Genomic DNA, 19,829 nt, shown 5'->3' with positions numbered 1-19,829 from the left:
TGCGTCTGACCTTTTGGCGTGTAGGAGGGACACCCTTCCCCGACGCACACGTCTCGACGTCCAGCCAATCATGGCTGGTGTAGTTTAGCAAAGGCTTCTGAAGAATACGCTGGGGGCGTATCCCATAAGTGAAATACCGAAACGATTACTTGAAAGAGAATAACATTGTGTTATCTGATCACAGAACAATTGTCTCCCTAGGACAGGGTCATTCTGACATGTATTGCACAAAAAGCTGAAAACCATCAATACAATTATTGATCAGCAAAAAAAACATACTTTGCCTTTGAATTGTTTAGTTGGGCCTGGGTATTTTCATATTTTCCTATAGATGTTGTTTGTGGAATGCACAGTTAAAATAAGATATGTGTTTGTTTATTTCTGCAGAAAGAAATATATAGGACAGAAGGAGAGATATTCTCTATCTTATAGAACAGAAAACCATGTCCATTCTATGCTGTAGATCTTCATCTGCTGCTCTCTAAGCGTTGGGCTCACGAGCTGAGCCCCTGGTTCATCTCTCTAAAGATACACAGAAAGAAAACACGCATTCATGTATCGCTAATTAAAACTTACCAATTAAAACTTGACATTTGTCAGTCTTTTAATACAATAATGGTGGTGAAATGGAGAGATACAGGAGCTTTTGCATAGAGTGTAGTTCTGACACAGATGTCCAATCCTATTGGTAATTGATCAGCCATGGGGAGTGGTGGTGGCGGTGAGCTTTGTCCTCATTGGGTGAGGAGCAAACTGACTTTATTCTTATTTGGACATTTGCAGCAGAAGAAAAATGTTAGCGTGGAAAATGTATTGATTGGCAGAAATTATTTAAACCCTGTTGTGAAGGGTTACTGGGCATGCAATGAAGCTGCCCCTCTAAAATCAAGGGGATGTGTGGCCGAGGCTGGGGTCATTCCTAATTCTGTCAACCTGACAGAATTAGGGAGACATGGTTGGCTATGCAAGCCCCAAACCTTTGGTACATTCGGTGCAAAATATATATTTACACACACCCACAACAGGTGCAGACATACATGTACACAAGGATGAGACATACAGGACCAGCACACACCGTGTGGTTCTCTGTGTAGCCATGAACCATGACCTCTAACCTATCATCAAGACAGGTGATCTCATGAATGTAACAAAACAATTCCCTTAAAGTGTGTTGCCATAGTACTTCGGTAACACTAGTCATAACCCTTCATATAAACAAACATAATGCTTATAACATTTCACAATTGTGAAGCCATAAACAATGTGGCACAAAACCTAAATATTTATTTAACCGCGTCCACCTCATCACGGACACATTTATAACGCATTATAGCAGCATACCCTACAGTTCATACCCGGCTCCTCCCGCCCTTTTCTCAACATCAATTGCGATATCCTCATGCAAAAGCTATTAAGGACAGACTTGTGTTGCACTATTTCGGCATGCAAATATCGAGATATAACACAACACCTTTTAGGGGTCCCGGACTCAGTGCAGCTCACAGAGTTGCTGAGATGGACCTTGCATGCAGTTTCAAGTCAGGCTGAGATATGAAGTCTTCCTCCACAATGCATCACAGTGGGGCTTCCAGCCCGGGTTGTCTGTCTAGCTCGCACAGACCTCTGTACAGTAGTTGTAATCATGCGTACACACATAAAAAGTGTGTGTGTGTGTCTGAATGAGTCTGTTGGGTAGGGGTTATGCACTGAGAAGTCCAAAACCAGGATGAACACGTGCTTTCAAGAAATCATAAGCATCTGTGTAGGTGTGTAGTGTATGTCCCGAGCTTAAAGATGCTTCCATAGCTGTGTGTACGGTACTGAAGTAAGTACCATATCATGTGCTGCCCTCGTGTTTGTATCCTGGAACTATTTTAGAATACAATTAAAGAGTTGTAGCTCTGTTTTTGTTGTGTGTAACACACCTAAAGCCATTTGAATGTTCTTTTGACCGACCAAATAAACATTACAAAGTCTCTCGTTACAACTTTTCGGCTGTGACCCAAGAGGAAGAAATGGGTGCGCCCCACTATCGGGTCCCCAACCAACCCTCCTCAAAACACTGAGTGAAAGTGTCTCTCATAAAAAGGCACGTGTCCGGTGCCACTTTCAGTCTCGGCTTCCATATTCCACAAATTTTAAGTGATCCACTTCCTGGTGCGGCTCCGGTGTTTATTTTTCTTTGGCCGCAAAGGCTCCTCAGTCCTCCTACTACAGCAAGCCAGAGGTGCTGAAGTTTCATACATTGTCTTTTATGTGATACATTCATCAGTTCAGTGGATGGGAGGCAATATCATTAGTGAGAAATAGAGCCTTGTTAGGCAATGTCTCAGTGTGTGTGGAGCTTCATATCTGTATGAGAAAGTGCATCTAATTTATTTTGAAAAAGAGTGACCCTACAATTGTATTTATTATCGTGAGTTAGTGTGTGCCAGTTTTAGAGCCTTGCTCATGTAGTCTAGCATAAGAAGTCAAGTAAGAAGTCAAAAAAAAAAAAAAAAAAATGTATGAAATGAAATGTATGCATTCACTACTGTAAGTCGCTCTGGATAAGAGCGTCTGCTAAAATGACCCCCCCCCACCCCCCCAAAAAAAGTACAATGTGTTTTGGAGTGAGTCAATGCCTTTGGTGCACCTTAGGAGCTGTGACATACAATTTAATCCCCTCAGAAATTAATCATGAGAGTCATCTTGAAAGTGTGTGAGAGTGAATGAGTGTGTGTTTGAAGACAAGGAATTAGTCCATTATGTATTATAGTGTACATAGTCTCCAGTCCCAGAGTAGAAAGACACAGTTCCGAGGTCCAGAGCAGGGGGTCAATCCAGGAGGAAGCATAGGGTATTAGGAAGAGGTGTCTCTGGACTTGAAGGGCAGGCTGAGCCCCTGTAGGAAAAGGGAGATCAAGTAACCAAGGCCAATAAACAGATAAAGCACAAGTGTGGTTGTTGTACACAGGAATCAAATGGAGGGCATCAGTGCAGGTAATGGAACAGTAACGTGATTCCAGGAAGTGTGGGATCAGAGGCAGGAGGTATAGCCAAGCTGGGGGGGGGGGGGGGGTGGTTCTTTCTCAATTTGACCCCTGGCTGTGGAAGCCATTTTGGAGAGTTTACTCCAGGCCAAAGGTGCTGGTTTCCTCCACGGCTGTCAGCATCTTCTCATAGAGCATGGAGAACGAAGGGTACGGTGGGAGGTCCAGACGGTTAAAGCATGTGTGAGCCCTGTAGAGAGGCAGACTGAGAGTGAGAGGAGAGCACTGACAGATACACATAATATACAGTCATGGCCAAAGGTTTTGAGAATGACAAATATTAATTTCCAAAGTTTGCTGCTTCAGTGTCTTTAGATATTTTTTTCAGATGTTACTATGGAATACTGAAGTATAATTACAAGCATTTCATAAGTGTCAAAGGCTTTTATTGACAATTACATGAAGTTGATGCAAAGATTCAATATTTGTAGTGTTGACCCTTCTTTTTCAAGACCTCTGCAATCTGCCCTGGCATGCTGTCAATTAACTTCTGGGCCACATCCTGACTGATGGCAGCCCATTCTTGCTTAATCAATGCTTGGAGTTTGTCAGAATTTGTGGGTTTTTGTTTGTCCACGCGCCTCTTGAGGATTGACCACAAGTTCTCAATGGGATTAAGGTCTGGGGAGTTTCCTGGCCATGGACCCAAAATATCTATGTTTTGTTACCCCGAGCCACTTAGTGATCACTTTTGCCTTATGGCAAGGTTCTCCATGCTGGAAAAGGCATTGTTCGTCACCAAACTGTTCCTGGATGGTTGGGAGAAGTTGCTCTCGGAGAATGTGTTGGTACCATTCTTTATTCATGGCTATGTTCTTAGGCAAAATTGTAAGTGAGCCCACTCCCTTGTCTGAGAAGCAACCCCACACATGAATGGTCTCAGGATGCTTCACTATTGGCATGACACAGGACTGATGGTAGAACTCACCTAGTCATCTCCGGACAAACTTTTTCCCGGATGCCCCAAACAATCGGAAAGGGGATTCATCAGAGAAAATGACTTTACCCCAGTCCTCAGCAGTCCAATCCCTGTACCTTTTGCAGAATATCAGTCTGTCCCTGATGTTTTTCCTGGAGAGAAGTGCCTTCTTTGCTGCCCTTCTTGACACCAGGCCATCCTCCAAAGGTCCTTCAAAGGCCTCACTGTGCGTGCAGATGCACTCACACCTGCCTGCTGCCATTCCTGAGCAAGCTCTGTACTGGTGGTGCCCCGATCCCACAGCTGAATCAACTTTAGGAGACGGTCCTGGCGCTTGCTGGACTTTCTTGGGCGCCCTGAAGCCTTCTTCACAACAATTGAACTGCTCTCCTTGAAGTTCTTGATGATCCGACAAATGGTTGATTTAGGTGCAATCTTACTGGCAGCAATATCCTTGCCTGTGAAGCCATTTTTGTGCAAAGCAATGATGACGGCACGTGGTTTCTTGAAGGTAACCATGATTGACAGAGGAAGAACAATGACTCCAAGTACCACGCTCCTTTTTAAGCTTCCAGTCTGTTATTTGAACTCAATCAGCATGACAGAGTGATCTCCAGCCCTGTCCTCGTCAACACTCACACCTGTGTTAACGAGAGAATCACTGACATGATGTCAGCTAGTCCTTTTGTGACAGGGCTGAAATGCAGTGGACATGTTTTTGGGGGATTCAGTTCATTTGCATGGCAAAGAGGGACTATGCAATTAATTGCCATTCATCTGATCACTCTTCATAACATTCTGGAGTATATGCAAATTGCCATCATACAAACTGAGGCAGCAGACTTTGTAAAAATTAATATTTGTGTCATTCTCAAAACTTTTGGCCACGACTGTACACGCCCCGCACACACAGTAATTTATGTGCACACATCTCACACACAAATAAGAATAGCTCATATAGACAGGTAGGCAAACATGGACAGACAGACAGAGGGGTGTACTATACCTGGGTAAGGAGGTGATTTTGCCCCACTTCTCCACACAGAACCTTCGTGGTCCATTGCTACCTCTGAGGGAGGCAAAGCCCTCATAGGGAATACTGGAGGTGCCTGTCACAAACTAAGGAGACATATACAATCCCCGTTTAGGTAACATTTTATTTTAGTGCCTAATGACCAGGTATTCGCTGAGAAACTACATGTTAACAGGGCAATTATGTCAATATTACCCGGAATTATTTATCGGTCACTAGGGGATTAATTGTACCAGGAAGTTCCAAATGTTACCAAATAATATCAACTTCAACACCAGATAAATACCAGTGGTAACAGGGCTGAAAAATAAAGAGTTAGCAAAGTTAAGACTGGGGAGCTCAGCCTTTTGTCAGTATCAAACTCTATTGGAGTGTCCCTTGAAAAGTAGTACCTGCAGCAGTCGGAGTCTCTGCTCATTGTTGAACCTCTCCACTGCTGCCCAGAACCAGCGGATGACTATGTGGTGGTCATGGTAACCTGGGGAGAAAGATGAAAGGTGTACCGATCAGCCGTAGACCAAAATAAGCCTGCTGTTCTTAGAAGCACAATCTGTAACAAAAGTGGTGCCCATGAGTTGTGCGGAGCCAAGCAATAACACCTGATTCCATCAAAGTCATGATCTAAATCTTTAACATTAACATTAGATGATGAATATAAATCAGGGGTGTTACTATTTGGCTGGAAAAATGTGCCCCCACACCGTCTGACTCTCCAAGGCTAAGACTGCCCCCCACTGCTCCCCTGTCTCTACCTCCTCTGTACTCTGTGTTGTTCCTCCAGTCTGCCAGGTCAATCTCTGCAGTGCCAGCAATCACCAGCTCCAGCTCTCTGGCATCAAACACAGACACCAGCCTCACGTCCACCACCTGACCAACACATGTCACAATTCTGATACATTTTCTATTACAGAGACATTACCACCTGGCCAATACATATCACAATACTAATATACTCCTAATACATTAGGAGTAACCACATTAATTGTTATTGGCATGCATGATTATCTATTTCAGATAAATTACCACTTGCTGCATCATTATCTATTACAAAATACCTGACGTAGCACTGCATCATTATGCAGATACAATGCCACTTGACTAATACATATCACAATGATGGACCATTATCAATGATGTGTGTGATGCCATAGGGTCCTGTGTTTTGTGCAACTATGTCACAACCTGGATTTTAACCTTTATTTAAAGCTTTTTCATCAAACTGTCCCCTTTTCTTTTTATGTCAGATGTTCCAGCACCATCCTCAGACAATTGCTTAGATTTTTGCTGTAATTCTCATTTCTGGCTAAGGCTTAAAATACAGGATAAAATCTTGCTATGTCACATGATTGCGCAAAACACAGGGCCCTACCTCATAGAAGCCTCGCACCAGGCTCTCAGTCTGCTGAGCCACACCCCTTTCGATGCGCCACTTAACCATGCGCTCAATGTACTCCTTCTTATTCTTCTCTGACACTGGAATACCTGCACCGCCTGGCTTCAGCTCTCTCTCTGTGATCTATAGGGCCGTAAAGATAGAAACACAATATAGGGTGAATCCTACCTTACCATTGATATCAATGAATGACTAAGTAAAGTCAGGATTCACCCCCAAATACAACACATTGTAACAAGCAATTAAATATCAAATGCAGGGTAGTGTATGTAGTCTAAAATGATTGAAGATATATATACAAAACATTAATTATTCAAAACACAAGCATGCACACACACACACCTGTCCGAAGACCTCTTCGTTGACGGTGAAGGTGAGGTCCAGCATGTCCTCGATGTCGTTGTCCTTCATCCACTGTAAACTCTGGTGGAACTCCTCGTCCAGGAACTCCAGGTCACTCAGGTCACATGGGCTGTAGGTGTCAAAGGTCAACAGAGGTGAAAAATGTATCTCATAACTAAGTCTTATATTAACATTTTAGTAATTTAGCATGATGTTTTCCAGAGTGTATATCAAGCACATAATGAAAGCATGGTAACTGAAAAGTCAAATGAATCTAACCAACTCCTGTCTGTTCAGCTTCTTCCAGTTCAGTAGTTACTACTTAAAAAATAGTGAGGTGTGTATTTGTCATAGAATTTATTTTATGCTAAAGCATAACTGGCAATTTGCCAGGGTGGTTGCATTGTCAAACCAATAAAAAGGTGGTGTTCATGGTGATAGGATCCCTAGCCATTTGCTAGCTAAGAGGACCTGATTGAGACACTTACATACGCAGCAGGCCCTTGTAGAACGGGCGGGTAAAGAAGGCATCCAACAGATACTGGTGGATCAGAGCCAGGCCCAGGATACGCCCACTGAAACGAAACCTGGAAGAGAGCAACATTGCTAGGTGCAATACAGTACATGTATAGTATATGATGACAAGTCAGATGTTATCATAAGTCTATCTGCGTCTTTGTTCCTTATTTTATCTACAGCATGTCCGTCTTCCTAAATCCAACCACCCGCCTGTCCATCCATCCGTCTAACCATCATGGTAGTGTAAACTTGTCACTCACCACTCGTGATGGTTGTCCACAAAGGCAGACATGGGGCTGATCTGCACAGTGTAGGTGTCGTTGGCGGAGTACTCAAACAGACCGTAGTAAGGGTTAAACAACTCCCTTGACACCAAGAAGAAGAACTCCCTCGAAGGGCCGCTGTAGTCCAGCCTATAACACACACACACATTTCATAAATCATGTATTGAGATGATGGAAAATAAACAATGTACACAGAGACAACATAACAACCGATGCAAATGAGCAAACATAAGATAATGTGTAGAAAATATTAAAAGACCTAAACTACAAAGGCAACACTCACCCTTCCTCTCCCACAAAGCTGACATACAGCTTACTCCTCTGCAGGTCTTTGCGGGAGTAGCACATGATCTGATTGAAGGCATCCTCCAACAGGTGATCTCTACGAACGATCAATCTGGAAGAAGAAAAAACAGCCAGACAGTCATGAACGCACTCAGGCACAGCACACGCGCACACAGTTTAGGAATGAACAAATCTAATTGTATATTGGTCACATACACATATTTATCAGATGTCATTGCGGGTGTAGAAAAGTGCTTGTGTTCCTAGCTCCAACAATGCAGTAGTACCTAACAATTCACCACAATACACACAAATCTAAAAGTAAAATGGAATTAAGAAATAAATCAATATTAGGATGAGCAATGTCGGAGTGGCATTGACTAAAATAGAATAGAATACAGTATATACATATGAAATGAGTAAAGCAGTATGTAAACATTATTAAAGTGACCAGTGATTCCATGTAAGAATACTGCTGAAATTTAGCGGTTCTCTCAACTTGTTGAATGACGTCATCAAGTACTCACTTGACTTTCCCAGGTCCCTGGCCATAGCCCTTCGTCTCCAGCTTGCGATAGAAGTTTCTCAGTTTGGCCTCAAAGTCACGTTTGTATGGGGCAGGGGCACGTGCATTAGCTCTCTGAGTACCTGAGAGAGGGGCAGGAGGAGGAAGAGGAAAAAAATACATAAGTTCCTCAGAATATCGTAACTGTATCTCATTATTACAACTTGTACTAGCATAGAATTGGTTCAGAAACCCCCCCCCCACTAAACTTCACTAATTGAGAGCGCTAAGCAACTTTTACGGTTCAAGGCTTTTTCTCATTATCTTGCCCTTCCTTGGATGGATAGTTTCAATTAGAAACAAGACTAAGGGAAGAAGAAGAGCATGAGGAGAAAATATGTGTGTGTGGTCTCACCAGGGGAGCTTTGAGGGGAGGAGCAGTAGCTAGGGTGCAGTAAGGCAGCAGGTGGCACATAGGACATGACCTCCTCTTCAAACAGGCTAAGGGAGAGAGGAGTGCTTAAATTCTCACTCACACACAGACAGACATACACGCAATACCTTCTCGTACACGCAAACATACACCAAACACCAATCACAAACAGACATTAACACAAAGACACACACAAAGGTCCCACCTGAGCAAAATGACTAGATCAGCATCGCTAGAGAGACGAGCAAGCCCAGAAACACCCTCGCTGCGAATGAACTGTAACCTTTCCCTGCAGACAAACGCGTTAACATTCGTGATACTGCCGTTTGGCATGATCATAATACATTTAGGAGGTTAAGATTAAGGGTTAAATATCTGATTAAAGGGTTCCCATGGTGATTGGGCTGACCTACTTGAGTGAGTGGTTCCTGACGAGTTCTGGTTGCCTCTCCTGCAGGATCTCAATGATGTTGGGTTGCCGTAGAAATGCCACAATCTTGTCATTGTAGGCTGGGGAGAGACCCGTGTAAATATCAACATTACTGTGTCTATTAGTGCATAAGTTAGCCCTGTATATAACATGTGTGTGTGTGTGTAAAAAGTGTTAATAGAGGGTGCTTATATTCTTCCTGTTTCACTGCATGTACAAGTGGGTAACCTGTAGGAGTTTGAGGCGTGAAATGGACATGTTTTTTGCATATCCCAACTCCCCTTGAGACACCCTTAGAGAGTGGAGTCGTGGCCAGAGACCCTTGGAGCAATTAGGGTTAAAGATGCACTATGCAGAAATCGCTCCGCCATTTCCGGGTTGTGACAAAACAAGCAGTCATTGTGTGGTGAATCATTGTACCATCTAAACCGCTGTGAAATAGATTTTCCATAACCAAAATATTGTATACTGCTCAAAAAAATAAAGGGAACACTTAAACAACACAATGTAACTCCAAGTCAATCACACTTCTGTGAAATCAAACTGTCCACTTAGGAAGCAACACTGATTGACAATACATTTCACATGCTGTTGTGCAAATGGAATAGACAACAGGTGGAAATTATAGGCAATAAGCAAGACACCCCCAATAAAGGAGTGGTTCTGCAGGTGGGGACCACAGACCACTTCTCAGTTCCTATGCTACCTGGCTGATGTTTTGGTCACTTTTGAATGCTGGCGGTGCTTTCACTCTAGTGGTAGCATGAGACGGAGTCTACAACCCACACAAGTGGCTCAGGTAGTGCAGCTCATCCAGGATGGCACATCAATGCGAGCTGTGGCAAGAAGGTTTGCTGTGTCTGTCAGCGTAGTGTTCAGAGCATGGAGGCGCTACCAGGAGACAGGCCAGTACATCAGGAGACATGGAGGAGGCCATAGGAGGGCAACAACCCAGCAGCAGGACCGCTACCTCCGCCTTTGTGCAAGGAGGAACACTGCCAGAGCCCTGCAAAATGACCTCCAGCAGGCCACAAATGTGCATGTGTCTGCTCAAACGGTCAGAAACAGACTCCATGAGGGTGGTATGAGGGCCCGACGTCCACAGGTGGGGGTTGTGCTTACAGCCCAACACCGTGCAGGACATTTGGCATTTGCCAGAGAACACCAAGATTGGCAAATTCGCCACTGGCGCCCTGTGCTCTTCACAGATGAAAGCAGGTTCACACTGAGCACATGACAGACGTGACAGAGTCTGGAGACGCCGTGGAGAACGTTCTGCTGCCTGCAACATCCTCCAGCATGACCGGTTTGGCGGTGGGTCAGTCATGGTGTGGGGTGGCATTTCTTTCGGGGGCCGCACAGCCCTCCATGTGCTCGCCAGAGGTAGCCTGACTGCCATTAGGTACAGAGATGAGATCCTCAGACCCCTTGTAAGACCATATGCTGGTGCGGTTGGCCCTGGGTTCCTCCTAATGCAAGACAATGCTAGACCTCATGTGGCTGGAGTGTGTCAGCAGTTCCTGCAAGAGGAAGGCATTGATGCTATGGACTGGCCCGCCCGTTCCCCAGACCTGAATCCAATTGAGCACATCTGGGACATCATGTCTCGCTCCATCCACCAATGCCACGTTGCACCACAGACTGTCCAGGAGTTGGCGGATGCTTTAGTCCAGGTCTGGGAGGAGATCCCTCAGGAGACCATCCGCCACCTCATCAGGAGCATGCCCAGGCGTTGTAGGGAGGTCATACAGGCACGTGGAGGCCACAAACACTACTGAGCCTCATTTTGACTTGTTTTAAGGACATTACATCAAAGTTGGATCAGCCTGTAATGTGGTTTTCCACTTTAATTTTGAGTGTGACTCCAAATCCAGACCTCCATGGGTTGATAAATTGGATTTCCATTGATTATTTTTGTGTGATTTTGTTGTCAGCACATTCAACTATGTAAAGAAAAAAGTATTTAATAAGATTATTTCTTTCATTCAGATCTAGGATGTGTTGTTTAAGTGTTCCCTTTATTTTTTTGAGCAGTGTATATTCAGCTGTTTTGAAGCTGGTGTACAAAACCGAAAGTCCAGTAAAAGACGCAAAAACCAAACTTCAGAACGGGAAGCATAGAAATAGCACACATAGATCTACCCCTTCGTGACTTGCTTTCATTGGGAATGGAAGACTGTAACTCATGTTTCTATGTGAATTTGGTCATCTACCAAATTGTAGCTTTAAGTGGAGCAATTAGGGTTAAGTGCCTTGCTCAAGGGCTGAATTTTCACCGTGTCTGCATAGGGATTTAAACTAGCAATCTTTTGGTTACTGGCCCAACACTAACTGCTAGGCTACCTGCCGTGCATGCGTGTGTACTCACCCACAGGCACCAGGTCCTGGTATTGATTGCGAGTGGACCCACTGAAGGTGCTGGAGGGGCGGGGCATGACAGGTGGGCTGGAGTGTCGCGTGTCATCTACCACCTGCAAGGGGACACTCCGAGTCAGGACGGATCCCTCTGCTGCTACCAATTGACACAATCAGGGAACTCCCAGCAATAAACCCAGCATTGTCATTGTTTCTATTGAAAACCATACTACTTACACCCATTTTAGGAACCCTTTCAATCTTTTTGATACATCATGAATTTTTGTCCATTCTGTTAACCCAGTTAACCCAGTCTTGCTATAAGCATTATGATTGATATCGGTCTTGTTAAACCAGCTAAAGTCAGTGATGGTCAGTAATCCAGTGTGTCAGTGGTGCAGTGGGTGTAATAGATTAGATTTAGAGCTGATCTCAAGCCTGTATTAGTGGTGCAGTAGTACAGCAGTTTGCTGCGTTCACATAGTCGACTTATTACGGCAAGATGAAACCAGATGTAACATTTTCAGCAAGACAATGGAAAATTCTGATGAGGCCGAGGGACAATATCATCCACTGTAGAGATATTTTCTTTTTTGGATGTTAGTTGGCATGTTCTTCAAACCAGCTATATGAATTCAAACACGCCAGGCAAACTGCCAAGCCACATGTAGGTTAGTCCACTAGTTAGCATGCCGTCATGCAGTCCGGTCAGACTTTTTTTAAATTGGCCTGTGTGAATGCAGCAGTAGTCTCTCACCTCGCCTGCGCTGTGGCTGCGTTGGCGGCTGAGGTGCTGGCGGTGGGTCAACAGACCAGTGGAGCGTGCACTCTGGAGGGGGAGCCGCGGGTCGATGAAGGTCGTGGAACGACGATTGTGATCCACAAAGAAGGGCTGTGAAGACACACAGCCAGCCACGTACAGTAAGATAGATAAAGAAACTACAGTATAGGTAAGCAAGTGTACATACAGTACCAGTCAAAGGTTTAGCCAAACCTACTCATTCAAGTGTTCTTTATTTTTACTATTTTCTACATTGTAGAATAATAGTGAAGACATCAAAACTATGAAATAACACATATGGAATCATGTAGTAATCAAAAAAAAGTGTTGACCAAATCAAAATATACTTTTTTAGAGATTCTTCAAAGTAGCCACCCTTTGCCTTGATGACAGCTTTGCACACCCTTGGCATTCTCTCAACCAGCTTCATCTGGAATGCTTTTCAAACAGTCTTTTCAACAGTCCCACATGCTGAGCACTTGTTCCTTCACTCTGCGGTCCAACTCATCCCATACCATCTCAACTGATTTGAGGTCGGTGATTGTGGAGGCCAGGTGATCTGATGCAGCACTGCAACACTCTCCTTCTTGGTCAAATAGCCCTTACACAGCCAGGACATGTGTTGGGTCATTGTCCTGTTGAAAAACAAATGATAGTGGGACTAAGCACAAACCAGATGGGGTGGCGTATCACTGCAGAATTCTGTGGTAGCCATGCTAGTTAAGTGTGCCTTGAATTCTAAATAAATCACTGACAGTGTCACCAGCAAAGCACCCCCACACCATCACACCTCCTCCATGCTTCACGGTGGGAACCACACATGCGGAGATCATCCGTTCACCTACCCTGCATCTCAGAAAGACACAGCGGTTGGAACCAAAAATTTCATAATTTGGAAACATCAGACCAAAAAGGACAGATTTCCACCGGTCTAATGTCCATTGCTCGTGTTTCTTGGCCCAAGCAAGTGTCTTCTTATTATTGGTGTCCTGTAGTAGTGGTTTCTTTGCAGCAATTCAACCATGAAGGCCTGATTCACAGTCTCCTCTGAACAGTTGATGTTGAGATGTGTCTTACTTGAACTCTGTGAAGCAATTATTTGGGCTGCAATTTCTGGTAACTCCAATTAACTTATTCTCTGCAGCAGAGGTAACTCTGGGTCTTCCTTTCATGTGGTAGTCCTCATGAGAGCTAGTTTCATCAAAGCGCTTGATGGTTTTTGCGACTGCACTTGAAGAAACTTTCAAAGTTCTTGAAATTTTCCAGATTGGCTGACCTTCATGTCTTAAAGTAATGATTGACTGTAATTTCTCTATGCTTATTTGAGCTGTTCTTGCCATAATATGAACTTGGTCTTTTACCAAATAGAGCCATCTTCCGTATAACACCCCTGTCTTATCACAACACAACTGATTGGCTCAAAGGCATTGAGAAGGAAAGAAATTCCACAAATTAACTTTTATCAAGGCCTCATGAAGCTGGTTGAGAGCATTGCAAGTCTGTGCAAAACTGTCATCAAGGCAAATTGTGACTACTTTGAAAAACCAAAAATATATTAAGATTTGTTTGTCACTTTTTAGGTTACTACATGATTCCATATGTGCTATTTCCTAGTTTTGACATCTTTACTATTATCCTACAATGTAGAACATAGTAAAAATAAAGGAAAACCCTGAAAATGAGTATGCCCAAACGTTTGACTGGTACTGTATATATTATACAGTGCATTCGTTAAGTATTCAGACACCTTGACTTTTTCCATATTTCGTTATGTTACAGCCATATTCTAAAATTGATTAAATACACTTTTTTCCTCATCAACCTACACACAATACCCCATAATGACAAAGCAATAACCGTTTCTTAGGAATGTTTGCTCATTTCTAAAAGAATAAATGAAATATAACATTTGCATAACTATTCAGACTCTCTCAAACCTCAGTACTTTGTTGAAGCACCTTTGACAGCCTCGAGTTTCTGGGTATGACGCTACAAGCTTGGCAGACCTGTATTTGGGGAGTTTCTCCCATTCTTCTCTGCAGATCCTCAAGCTCTGTCAGGTTGGATGGGGAGAGTCGCTGAACAGGTATTTCCAGGTCTCTCCAGAGATGTTCGATCGGGTTCAAGTCCAGGCTCTGGCTGGGCCACTCAAGGACATTCAGAGACTTGTCCCGAAGTCACTCCTACGTTGTCTTGGCTGTGTGCTTACGGTCGTTGTCCTGTTGAAGGTGAACCTTCGCCCCAGTCTGAAGTCCTAAGCACTCTGGAGCCGGTGTTCATCAAGGATCTCTCTGTACTTTGCTCTGTTCATCTTTGCCTCAATCCTGACTAGTATTCTAGTCCCTGCTGCTGAAAAAACATCCCCCACAGATTGATGATGCCACCACAATGCTTCACCGTAGCAATGGTGCCAGGTTTCCTCCAGACATGACACTTGGCATTCAGGCCAAAGAGTTCAATCTTGGTTTCATCAGACCAGAGAATCTTGTTTCTCATGGTCTGAGATACTTTAGGTGCCTTTTGGCAAACTCCAAGCGGGCTGACATGTGCCTTTTACTGAGGAGTGGCTTCCATCTGGCCACTACCATTAAGGCTTGCTTGGTGGAGTGCTGCAGAGATTGTTGTCCTTCTGGCAGGTTCTCCCATCTCCACAGAGTAACTCTGGAGCTCTGTCAGAGTGACCATTGGGTTCTTGATCACCTCCCTGACCAAGGCCCTCCTCCCTCGAATGCTCAGTTTGGCCAGGCGGCCAGCTTTAGGATGAGTCTTGGAGGTTCCAAACTTCTTCCATTTACTATGGACAATTGCTTCGACCTGGCTTGGTTTTTGCTCTGACCTGCATTGTCAAATGTGGGACAAGGTGTGTGCCTTTCCAAATCATGTCCAATCAATTGAATTTTCCACAGGTTGACTCCAATCAAGTTGTAGAAACATATCAAGGAGGATCAATGGAAACATAGCAATCTCAAAGCAAACGGTCTGAATACTTATTTAAATAAGGTATATGTTTTAAATTTTAATACATTTGCAAATAAATCTGAAAACCTGTTTTAGCTTTGTCATCATGGGGTATTATTGTGTGTAAATCGATGAGGATAAAAAGTGTATGCAATCCATTTTAGAATAAGGTTGTAACGTAACAAAATGTGGAAAAAGTCAAGGGGTCTGAATACTTTCCGAATGCACTGTATATTCACATGTCATTGCACAAACTAAAACATTCACACACACACCACCCCCACACACAGTTTTCAGACCTTGCCGGTCTGATCGTGCTTCATCTCCCAGCCCCTGGGTAGCTCCAACTGTTTGTTGGTGAACATGTTGAGAAAGGCCACCAGGTCCCTGTTGTGCTGGTAGCGCTCATAGTGGTGGGCGTCCCGACGAACCTTACTGATCATGTGCTTCAGGCAAGTGTTGCTCGTAAACATGCGGTAGGCACTCTGAGGAGGGAACAGATTGATGAGGTCATCAAAGAGGGACATGTGAAATTCTGGGCTCTTCTGTAAATGGGTTTGTCATTGCTTTGATAAAACACAGATTAAGGGAAGAATGATGACTCATAATGGGAAATGAAATCCCAGGTAGCATACCTCATAGTTCTACTTCAATTAACCTGATCAACGCAACATTTGACGTACAATTGAAAACAGCATTTCATTCCATTCCAAAAAGCTGTTCCCTTACCACACACACTTTTGCAAATTGTTACCTACTGAGAGATATGACGTGATAAGTGAGAGCTGGGAGATCAAAGGTGATCCGTAAGAATGTGAAAGGTGAGGGTGAGACTCACAGGGTTAGAATGCAGCATGTTGAAGAAGTCTGGGCTGCACAGAAACTTTGCGCTGGGGGACTGGAGCAGCAGAGAGAGACGCGACCGGGAGCTGGAGTGACCCGCCGCACTCTCTCTCCTGTACTCTACAACAGAAACACACACAGTAAGAGTAGAATAAACTCAGCAAAAATGTTTTCCCTTTTTCAGGACCCTGTCTTTCAAAGATAACTGGTAAAAATCCAAATAACTTCACAGATCTTCATTGTAAAGTGTTGAAACACTATTTCCCATGCCTTTTCAATGAACCATAAACAATTAATGAACATGCACCTGTGGAACGGTCATTAAGACACTAAGAGCTTACAGACGGTAGGCGATTAAGGTCACAGTTATGAAAACTTAGGACACTAAAGATGCCTTTCTACTGACTCTGAAAAACACCAAAAGAAAGATGCCCAGGGTCCCAGCTCATCTGCGTGAACGTGCCTTAGGCATGCTGCAAGGAGGCATGAGGACTGCAGATGTGGCCAGGGCAATACATTGCAATGTCGTACTGTGAGACGCCTGAGACAGGACGGATCCGACTATCGTCACTGGACCAGACAGGACTGGCAAAAAGTGCTCTTCACTGATGAGTCGCGGTTTTGTCTCACCAGGGGTGATAGTCGGATTCGCGTTTATCGTCGACGGAATGAGCGTTAAACCGAGGCCTGTAATCTGGAGTGGGATCAATTTGGAGGTGGAGGGTCCGTCATGGTCTGGGGCGGTGTGTCACAGCATCATCGGACTGAGCTTGCTGTCATTGCAGGCAATCTCAACGCTGTGCGTTACAGGGAAGACATCCTCCCTCATGTGGTACCCTTTCTGCAGGCTCATCCTGACATGACCCTCCAGCATGACAATGTCACCAGCCATACTGCTCGTTCTGTGCGTTATTTCCTGCAAGACAGGAATGGCAATGTTCTGCCATGGCCAGCGAAAAGCCTGGATCTCAATCCCATTGAGCACATCTGGGACCTGTTGGATCGGAGGGTGAGGGCTAGGGCCATTCCCCCAGAAATATCTGGGAACTTGCAGGTGACTTGGTGGAAGAGTGGGGTAACATCTCACAGCAAGAACTGGCAAATCTGGTGCAGTCCATGAGGAGATGCACTGCAGTACTTAATGCAGCTGGTGGCCACACCACATACTGACTGTTACTTTTGACCCCCCCTTTGTTCAGGGACACATTATTCCATTTCTGTTAGTCACATGTCTGTGGAACTTGTTCAGTTTATGTCTCAGTTATTGAATCTTGTTATGTTCATACAAGTATTTATACGTTAAGTTTGCTGAAAATAAACACAGTTTACAGTGAGGACATTTATTTTAGATGTTGGGAAGGGTGTGTGTGTGTAAAATAGTAGATTACATTTTTTTTAACCAACTGGGGGCATTTTGTTAGTCCCCACAAGGTCAAATGCTACTTCTAGGGGGGGCTAGGCTCTGTACTCCAGCACTTTGGATGTGAAATTATATGTGAGGGTATACCCTTTAATGTGAGGGTATTGCCATCCATATCGGGTGAACCGTTTAGAAATTACAGAACTGTTTGTACATAGTCCCCCCCATTTTAGATGACTAAGTATTAGGACAAATTCACTTCAGTCAATCAAATTTATGATTACATCCAGCTTGTGACTCTAAACTTGTTGGCTGCATTTGCTATTTGTTTTGGATGTGTTTCAGATAATATTTTTGTCCAATAGAAATGAATGGTAAATAATGTGTTGTCATTTTGGAGTCACTTTTATTGTAAACAAGAATTAATGTGGCCGCTACTATGATTACGGATAGTCCTGAATGAATCATCAATAATGATGACTGAGAAAGTTAGACATACAAATAATCATACCCCCCAAAAGATGCTAACCTTCACTGACTGTTATAGTAATGGTGAGAGGTTATCATGTCTTGGAGGGTATGATATTTGTGCTTCTGTAACTTGATCACATTTATTTAACCTGTTATATGTGTGAAATTAGTTTCGGTATAGTTTAGGTTCAGTTTCGAGACAATTATCAGGGTGATTATTAACTGGGTATTGTCACGTCCTGACCAGCAGAGGGTGGTGTTGTGTAGTTTTTGGTCAGGACGTGGCAGAGTATGTCTGTGTATGTGTGTTCTGGGTGTTGTGTTTCTATGTGGGTCTGTATGGCTCCCGATCAGTGACAGCTGGTTATCGTTGTTCCTGATTGGGAGTCATATAATTAGGAGTATGTTTGTCACTTGGGTTTGTGGGTGGTTGTGCTAACACTGCTAGTCTTTGGTATGTACGTAGCCTGTTAGTCGTTTTTCCCGTGGATACTTTGCTCTTATATATTAAAAAGATGAGTATCTACATTTCACCTGCTGCAGTTTGGTCTCTTCAACACGGCTGTAATTATGACAGGTATGGCACTTTCAACTGTTGGGAGAAGCTTCAGCAGTTAGTGTAAAAAGGATAGTTCAGCCAAATTACATTGGTTTCCTTACCCTGTAAGCAGTCTATGGATAAGGTATGACAGCAATCCATGCGTTGGTTTAGTTTACCTGGCACTGTTTCTACATGGTAATGTTTTAGCATTTGTGTTACAAATCTCAAGTCATGGGATCAATATTAGCATATATGTCTCTTGCCTCTGGGGTTTGAGGGGATGAGCCTGTCTGCAGGAGGGGCCCCTCGCTCAGATATGAAAATGCGTGATGTAGTCACAAACAAGACCTGTTGGAACTGAAAATAAGGGCACCTATTTTGTCGCTTATACACACTGGTAATTACATGTGAAAACTATATCGGTCATGTGTGCATATCATGAATCCTCCCCTTGATATGCCCTTCTGTCACCCCCGTTGTCAATGTGTCAATACTTAGTTTATATATATATATATATATATGTTATTAACGTGACGCTACTTAGTGTGTTCATAAAGAACACATACTTTTGGCTACTCACCCTTGTTCAGCATTGGGGGGAAAATAGGGGAGATATTTTACCTAATGTCAACCGTAACAACCCAACGTGTTAACAGCTCGCGGTAACTATTAATTCTGTTTAATCTGATTCAGTGTCCTCCATCTTCCCGTTGGAAATGCCTGAGTCTCTCTCGGATGTGAACGTCCTCTCGCCGAGGTGGTTTCCCTCTTTCTCCATGGCTCTACTTGTCGATAACGATCCATGGGAGAGCCTGCTTGAGTCTTTCCACCGGTGATGTCGCCTTTCCCCTAGCGGTATTGTCCACTGTGATGCCCCTCGACTTCAGATCCTCAGCCGCCTGGTCTGCATGCTCGTTTGTAACCGGGCCATTTACCAGAAATACCCGCATTTTTGCCGGGGATGGTGTTTGGAAGCGTATACCCTTCTCTTTAAATGCTTTCTTAATGGGGGTGTATTCTTTCCTTTTCAGTATCTCTCCCGCGTAGTCATGATCAGAGAACACTCGTTGGCCTTGGAAGCTAACAGGCTTTTTCCAGGTTGCATGTAAGACTTTCTCTTTGACTGAGAATTTTAGGAACAGTACTACTATTGATCTTGGTGGGGCGCCGCTGGGGGGTTTTGGGGCCAGAGCTCAGTGTGCTCTCAATTCCCAGGTCAGTGTTGTCTTCAAGTATGTCTTTGAATAGACCCTCCACGAATTGGGGCATAGAGTATTTTTCTGCGCCCTCTACTACGTTATAAAGTCTAAAGTTGTTTCGACGTGAGAAACCTTCGAGTTCTGTC

General features: G+C 43.9%; 1 protein-coding gene across 3 annotated transcripts in view; it reads right to left on the bottom strand.

Annotated features, from left to right (window-relative positions):
- Window positions 1-586: 586 nt before the first annotated feature.
- The window catches only part of hecw2a (HECT, C2 and WW domain containing E3 ubiquitin protein ligase 2a), a 47,781-nt gene continuing 28,538 nt past the window's right edge, over window positions 587-19,829 (bottom strand). For 2 of the 3 annotated variants that reach the window (XM_082966957.1, XM_082966958.1), the window contains exons 14-30: window positions 16,108-16,232; window positions 15,569-15,754; window positions 12,288-12,422; window positions 11,544-11,646; window positions 9,159-9,255; window positions 8,951-9,034; window positions 8,728-8,813; window positions 8,335-8,455; window positions 7,806-7,919; window positions 7,499-7,651; window positions 7,208-7,306; window positions 6,720-6,849; window positions 6,354-6,500; window positions 5,737-5,851; window positions 5,377-5,462; window positions 4,958-5,070; window positions 587-3,222 (exon numbers count right to left, since the gene is read on the bottom strand). In XM_082966957.1, coding sequence (XP_082823083.1) covers window positions 3,111-3,222; window positions 4,958-5,070; window positions 5,377-5,462; window positions 5,737-5,851; window positions 6,354-6,500; window positions 6,720-6,849; window positions 7,208-7,306; window positions 7,499-7,651; window positions 7,806-7,919; window positions 8,335-8,455; window positions 8,728-8,813; window positions 8,951-9,034; window positions 9,159-9,255; window positions 11,544-11,646; window positions 12,288-12,422; window positions 15,569-15,754; window positions 16,108-16,232 — 2,006 coding nt within the window. In that variant the 3' untranslated portion in view covers window positions 587-3,110. The remainder of the gene's footprint in view (window positions 3,223-4,957; window positions 5,071-5,376; window positions 5,463-5,736; window positions 5,852-6,353; window positions 6,501-6,719; window positions 6,850-7,207; window positions 7,307-7,498; window positions 7,652-7,805; window positions 7,920-8,334; window positions 8,456-8,727; window positions 8,814-8,950; window positions 9,035-9,158; window positions 9,256-11,543; window positions 11,647-12,287; window positions 12,423-15,568; window positions 15,755-16,107; window positions 16,233-19,829) is intronic. The other variant, XM_082966959.1, reaches the window with a different exon arrangement.

This window comes from Salmo salar, chromosome 21 (assembly GCF_965601325.2).
Source record: "Salmo salar chromosome 21, fSalSal1, whole genome shotgun sequence".
Lineage (NCBI taxonomy): Eukaryota > Metazoa > Chordata > Actinopteri > Salmoniformes > Salmonidae > Salmo > Salmo salar.
This window is presented reverse-complemented; position numbering and strand designations above follow the sequence as displayed.